This window comes from Perca fluviatilis, chromosome 18, assembly GCF_010015445.1.
Source record: "Perca fluviatilis chromosome 18, GENO_Pfluv_1.0, whole genome shotgun sequence".
NCBI lineage: Eukaryota > Metazoa > Chordata > Actinopteri > Perciformes > Percidae > Perca > Perca fluviatilis.
The window spans coordinates 4,318,225-4,324,488 of record NC_053129.1 but is presented as its reverse complement, the minus strand read 5'-3'; the positions used below and the strand labels follow the sequence as shown (position 1 = coordinate 4,324,488).

Genomic DNA, 6,264 nt, shown 5'->3' with positions numbered 1-6,264 from the left:
GAGCCCCGGCCCAATTTAACCCCTCGTTATATATATAACGAGAGCTATATAAATGTATATACATTTATATACGTATATATAGGCTACGTATAATGTCCTGGGCAGCAACTTAAAATAAGTGAAGTGTTGTGAACGCAGCGCGCTGGGACGAATGTCCGCATGTGCCCAATAGAAACGAGGCAGCCAGCCAGGCACGGAAGAAAACACTCCATGGCAACGCGGCTGTAACTTTCACTCATTGAGGAATGTTTCTCTGCTTGCATCAAGCCCGGCCGATGTCCCGCCCCCGAGAGCCATATACCCCACCGTGATTGGTGGGTTCGTTCAGCTCCGCACACAACACTGTAAAGTACCATACATATCAAACTCGCGGGCCGCACTAACATTAAACTTTCATATTAAGGCGGGGGCCACAAACTATCGTCCCGCGGGCCGCGAGTTTGAGACCCCTGCTGTAGGCTATATTTCTACACAGCATCTGGTTGCCCCGTGTGTTAGGATGAATTCCATCCCTGCTGAACAGAGAGCCACGTTCCCAAAACAGATAACAATTGTCAATGAACCCTATGTTGTGAAGATTGCAGGCAGTCTGAAGCCAGGTGTTGAGGCTAAGAAGTCTGCAAAAAAGGTCTTTTCCACGACCTAGAGAGGGAAGTTGGCCCGAAATAAAAACCGATTTCCCAGTAGGCCTACTCTTTAAAACATCAATAAGAGTGTTAAAATCTTTCTTTGTGCGTTCATTTTCACGGTAGGACATGTCATTGTGTCCACAGTGGACCATGATGCGCTTGATTGATGTTGAAAATGAGGGTCCACAATTTTAACATGGATGTCTGCAACCTTATAGTTCCTGGAAGGCAGTGTGTGATCGCATTAAAGAATCGCATGCGTCGGGAGAATGAATCTCCGATAATTATTGTGTTTGGGGGGAAAAGTGGTCGGGGAGCGGAGGATTGTGAATGACCGGTGACAGGAAGAGAGCAGTCAGTAACAATTTCCGATGTACAAGGAAAGGAAGAATGCTTACTCTGTTGGAGTACGTTGGCAGCGGCGGCCACCAGATCGTCTGAACAACGCATCTCTTGTTAGCTTCCGACGAGAGGCAGCAGTCTTCTCCCGTGACGACAACTGACCAGCCGGCTCTGGAGACGTTGAATCGCGGGGAACCGCAGCAGCCACCGGGAGGGCCGATCCGCGACCACGGGGAATCGCTGCATCCGAGACCGGGAGGGTCGTATAGACCGCGACAGCCACTCCACCAGCTGCCGACCGCGCGGAGGCTCCAGCAGCCCCAGTCCTCGGGCATTTTTTACTGCTCTCCCCTGGCACAAAGGACCTGTTTTTAATAGTTACTTTTAATTGATATTACTGTAGTTTTAAAGAGGTCCTAGGCCTCAGTCAAAAACCTAGGTGGCGTTGTCGGCCCCTTTTATGCTCAATTTTATATTTTACTTTGAACGCCCCCACCCCCCTTTATGACATATGCATTGTCTTTTAGACCCCATTTGGCAACCACAGATACTTCTCTGCTGCTTGTATTCTTTCACCATACAGTATAATACAGAGACACAAACAATCCAAATTTCCCCAATGAAAGGGAAAATTCCAGCACCCTGAAGATCCCAGATCGGGGTGACGAAGCACAAAATTGAAGAGGCGGGGTTAATTTGCAACTAGAAACGAGTTAACAAGATTTTCCTTAACTTCTTACGGGACATGAACTCTGCTCTCGGCCTGTGTTTTGGGACTCAAACATCCACACTGACCTCGTCCCTACGTGGATCTTCCCGGTCTTATACTGCATTAGTCTATGTGGTGCTGACTGTAATATAACATATGATATACGTATGAATTACCGTGCTTTACTTTTCAAAACTATATGTATGAATGGTTGCTGAGAACGACCTGTCAAGTTTGAACCTGCCGGGCCATCTCAGTGTCTCGACGGCTGCTTCAGTAGTTTTTATTCTGTCCCATCAGCCCCTCACCTTCCCCAGGCTTGTGCAGTTGTAACGAACTTTCCAGACATGCCACAAGATACCCTCACATTTTTCCCAACGCTCATACATCCACCTGTATAGTGCTTCCTGAACCCGGTGCTAACTATTCTGATTCTCAGCCTGCGAGAATAGCCCAGCAATCAGCAAGCCTCGGGCCTTACCACCTATCGTATATCCTCTCCATTGCAGTCTGATTGAATTTGGCTGGCGCAGTCTTGTTGTTAAACACAAAAAAATACCACCATTAACATAACACCATTGGATGTTCACCACCCACCCTGCAAGACCAAAAGATGCAGAAGTAGAACCAGTAGGATCATAAAGGGTCCAACAACTCTTCCAAACCATATGACAATATAGTTTTTTTATTCCTACCCTCTAATACGACCCATAGGAAGATTATATTAATTAACGCCCTATTGTTGGCAAGAAAATACACAAACACACTGTCTCCTGGCTGAAAGTCTTGTTTGTTTGACCCATCCACCACCCCAACCTATTTTCTTACATTACAATTTGGCACTCCTACTTTTTGTCCTTATTTAATACTTTGTTCAACTGCTATGGCCCCTTCCGTACATTTTGATTTACTCCGGCAGCACATCACCCCTTACCCTAACCCTCTTAACCTGCTAAATCCTCCAATTTATTCACCAGCTGGTCTCTAACTGTCTATTGGCTGCTGAGCTACACCAAACTCTTTGGTACAGTGAATTTCAGAGTCCTGAAATGGAGTCTGATGAGAGGTGAGCATCTGGCATTGTAAGGCATGTTTGTAGTGGTAGAGTGTGGTCCCCCCTGAAGCACTTTGAGTGTCTATGATAAAGTGCTATATAAATGCATGGAGTTATTATTATTATTATTATTATTATCATTGCTGTGAGAGTGAACAAAAACAGTAAAGGTTTGGGCCTTAAAACCAAAATACCAGTGAGTTAAAAACACTCACAGAGCTGTGAGGAGCTGCAGATAATCGGGAGATAATTCTCTGTGGATTTGTGACTGGCAGCAATCCCTCTCACATTACACATTGTAATTGAATCCCTTTTTATTTTAAAAATCAAAAGAATTCCGATTCATTAAATCATTGCATTGTCAGACACAATATCAACTGAAAAAACAGTCCTGCTCAGTAATGACTGCTTGCAGATAATGTAGCTCTTCACTGAACAATAATTGTTGCATGGCACAGGCTGCTATAATAAGGGTGTTTATGCAGGCATCTGTCATCCAAGTGGACCGAAAAGTAGACCACCAAAAAACAGACTCAGGCTTTAACACTTGCCTCACTTAGTTTGGTTGAATCACACTAGGGTTGGTTTTCCCCCTTGGTGCGGTTCTTTTGGGCAGGTTTGACTACAGCAATCTCACTCAGATGCCCAGGAGTATGAAGGCTAATAAAACACCTTATTATATATAGTCATTATTGTCTCTTGTCATTTCACATCAGTGTGAAAAATTAATAAAAAGACACAATATTACATTGTGAATGTCTTTACTATCATATGTCACTTCACAACAAATCACTGTGCTATGTAACATTAAATAAATGACAATAATTATGATCATTTTCTAATAAAACTGATTTAAAATTGCAACCCATTACATTTTACATAATTTGTGAAACTTTAACTTTCCCTGTCCTATGATTACATGTGTTTCTGGAAATGTGACTTCAATGATCTGATGAACTGGAGATAATCCTGTCTTGTCAAATAATATATTTGTTTTACTTCTCGCAACAGGACGTCATAGTGCTTTAAGTAATTCTAAAGCTACGTCATACAGGGATCAGATATGAATGACACTAAACTGAAATGATTAAAACAACTTTGTAAAAGGGCCAAGATCTTTTTGTGTGAAACACAATTACAGTTCACAGCTGATGTTTTTCTATACTTGATGGGAAAGTGTGGCTGTTCGGGGGCAGCAGGCCTGTAATTTCTGTTTGCAACAAAATGGACACAAATCACAGAGATGATGCTTTGACCAAACATAGTGACATAAATACTGCTCTTTTTTGTGTTGGGTTGAAATGTTTCCTATCACCAAGAAAAAAAAGGTTCTCTAGGAAAAAAAGACTTCATAGGTGTCATACACATGTGAGCTTGAATTATACTGGGTAATAACCTAGAAAAAGTATATGGTGCTTATGACTCTTTTCTTTTTCTTTAATTTCTTTAAATGCAGCAGCATCAGAGAGGAAAAATACACAAGATAAAGCTGAAGCACAGGTCTTTCAATTGTTGATCATACACAATTTGGACGTTAAGACAGGAAAGCATATCTTCACTTTTTGATAATTCACTCACTGAACAGCAAGAACACATTAATTCCTTTAATTCTTAGACCGAGTCTGATCTCAGTCCCTCCACAGCCTCTCTACAGCATGTTGGTCTCAGAGGAGCCAGGCTGCAGTATCTGAAGAGTTACAATGAGTTTAACTGCTTTTCTAAACCAGGGGTAAAAAAAGGAATAGATGACAGGGTTTAGACAAGAGTTACAATAGAACACAAAGAGAACATAGGATGCAGATGAAGCATTGAGCAAGCTGTCACCTGCAAGAGAGACAGAGTAATATGGGCAGAAACATATCAGAAACACAACCACAAGAACACCAAGAGTCCTGGCTGCTTTCAGCTCTGATTTCTTTGCCTTTGGAGTCACTGAAAGCTGGAGTGTGACAGCTGTAATGTGAGAGCGCATGGCACGAGCCTGAGACACAGCCACGGCAAATATTCTCAGATACAGAGCTACGATGACAGTAACTGGAACAATAAAGGACAAAACAAGGTCTACAGCTCCTAAGACATAGTCAACAACAAACACACATTCTCCATAGCAGGAATTATACCTCCCCGGTTGAGTCAGGGCATCATTTACAAAGGGAAAGCTGTAGGAAACAGAATAGAGCCAACACAGACAAACACAGAGTTTAACTCTGTTGACAGTGATTCTGGTGGTGTAATGCAGAGGGTCACAAATAGCTATGTAACGGTCAAATGATATGAGCACAATATCACCTATTGAGGATGCGGTAATGATGCTTGAAAGATACTTATAAAGAAAACACACAAAGTCACCAAGAAACCAGCAGGATGTTTTTCGGAGGATTTCTCCTGGCATCACCATGAGGCCCACTAGAAGGTCTGAGACAGCCAGAGAGAGGAGGAGGATGTTGGTGGGTGTGTGGAGCTGCCTGGAGGGAAAGAGAAAAGCACCATTAAACCAACAAGTCCTCATATCTAAATGTTAGTTAGTTCTTTCTGAAACAATCGACACAATCATTCCAAAAACACTTTTTTTCTGATCTCTCATGTCAACAGGCCTTATTCTGAGCAGTCAGTTTGATTATTACCGTATGAGAAGAAAAGGTGTTACATTACTAATAACATCATAAATGGCTCCTTCAAGAATCTCACTAAGCCATGACATTGAGACATCAAGCCAGCATGCACAATACCAGGACCCTGAAACTGACAAAAAGGGTTCATATATCTAAAACTTAAATTATTGAGACAATGATCTTTGCCTGAAGTGGGAGACTGAGATGATGACAAGCAGGTTGAGAGCTACAGTGAGCAGAGAGATGGAGGAAAGCAAAATGTGAATGAGCATCACTTCAAACCAAGGAGGTGTCAGCTTCCTGCAGGAGGTGTTGAAGAGTTGTGGAAAGCAGAGCTCTGCTCCGTCCTGTGTCTCCGTCATCAGGCCTCAGCTCTCTGCTTCAAACTCTGTCATACAACTGATTTATCTCTTTCTACCCTTGTCTCCACCTCTCTCTCTCTTTTTTTCTCTCTCTCTCTCTCTCTCTCTCTCTCTCTCTCTCTAAGGACTTTTCTTGCACTACACATCACGTCATCTTCTACACTTTCTCTGTTAGTCCACAAGTCTTTCCATAATCATTGTTCTTTTCAAACAGTGTTCTGCCTTTCTTTCAATATCCTGTCACCCCCAGATTCCAGACTTCCAGATCTCGACCCAGCTGAACACATGCAACAGCGCGGCCTGGAGCAGGTATAAGCACTTTAATCCTTAGACAATTGGGCAGCAGGTCAGGGATTCAGTGTGTTTCAAACTTACCAAACCCTTAAGTCTTCAACAGCTTCCTAGTAATAGCCCCATGCGTTGTCTTTTTTGGTGTAAGTTTATGTCATATCTCCCGAGCGCAATAAAACATGCTCATGAGCAAATTATATAATTTCAACAATCGAGAGTTGTACAGGCAAGATGCGAGCGAGAAACAAAACATAGGGAGAGGGAA

The 6,264-nt window shown here is 42.7% G+C and overlaps 1 protein-coding gene across 1 annotated transcript; it reads right to left on the bottom strand.

Moving 5' to 3' along the window:
* Positions 1-4,382: 4,382 nt before the first annotated feature.
* On the bottom strand, positions 4,383-5,708 carry LOC120547178 (trace amine-associated receptor 13c-like). The gene is made up of 2 exons (XM_039782654.1): positions 5,533-5,708; positions 4,383-5,199 (listed from the first exon to the last, which is right to left on the bottom strand). Exons 1-2 carry the CDS (start codon positions 5,706-5,708, stop codon positions 4,383-4,385), a joined length of 993 nt encoding a protein of 330 aa, XP_039638588.1.
* Positions 5,709-6,264: the final 556 nt, after the last annotated feature.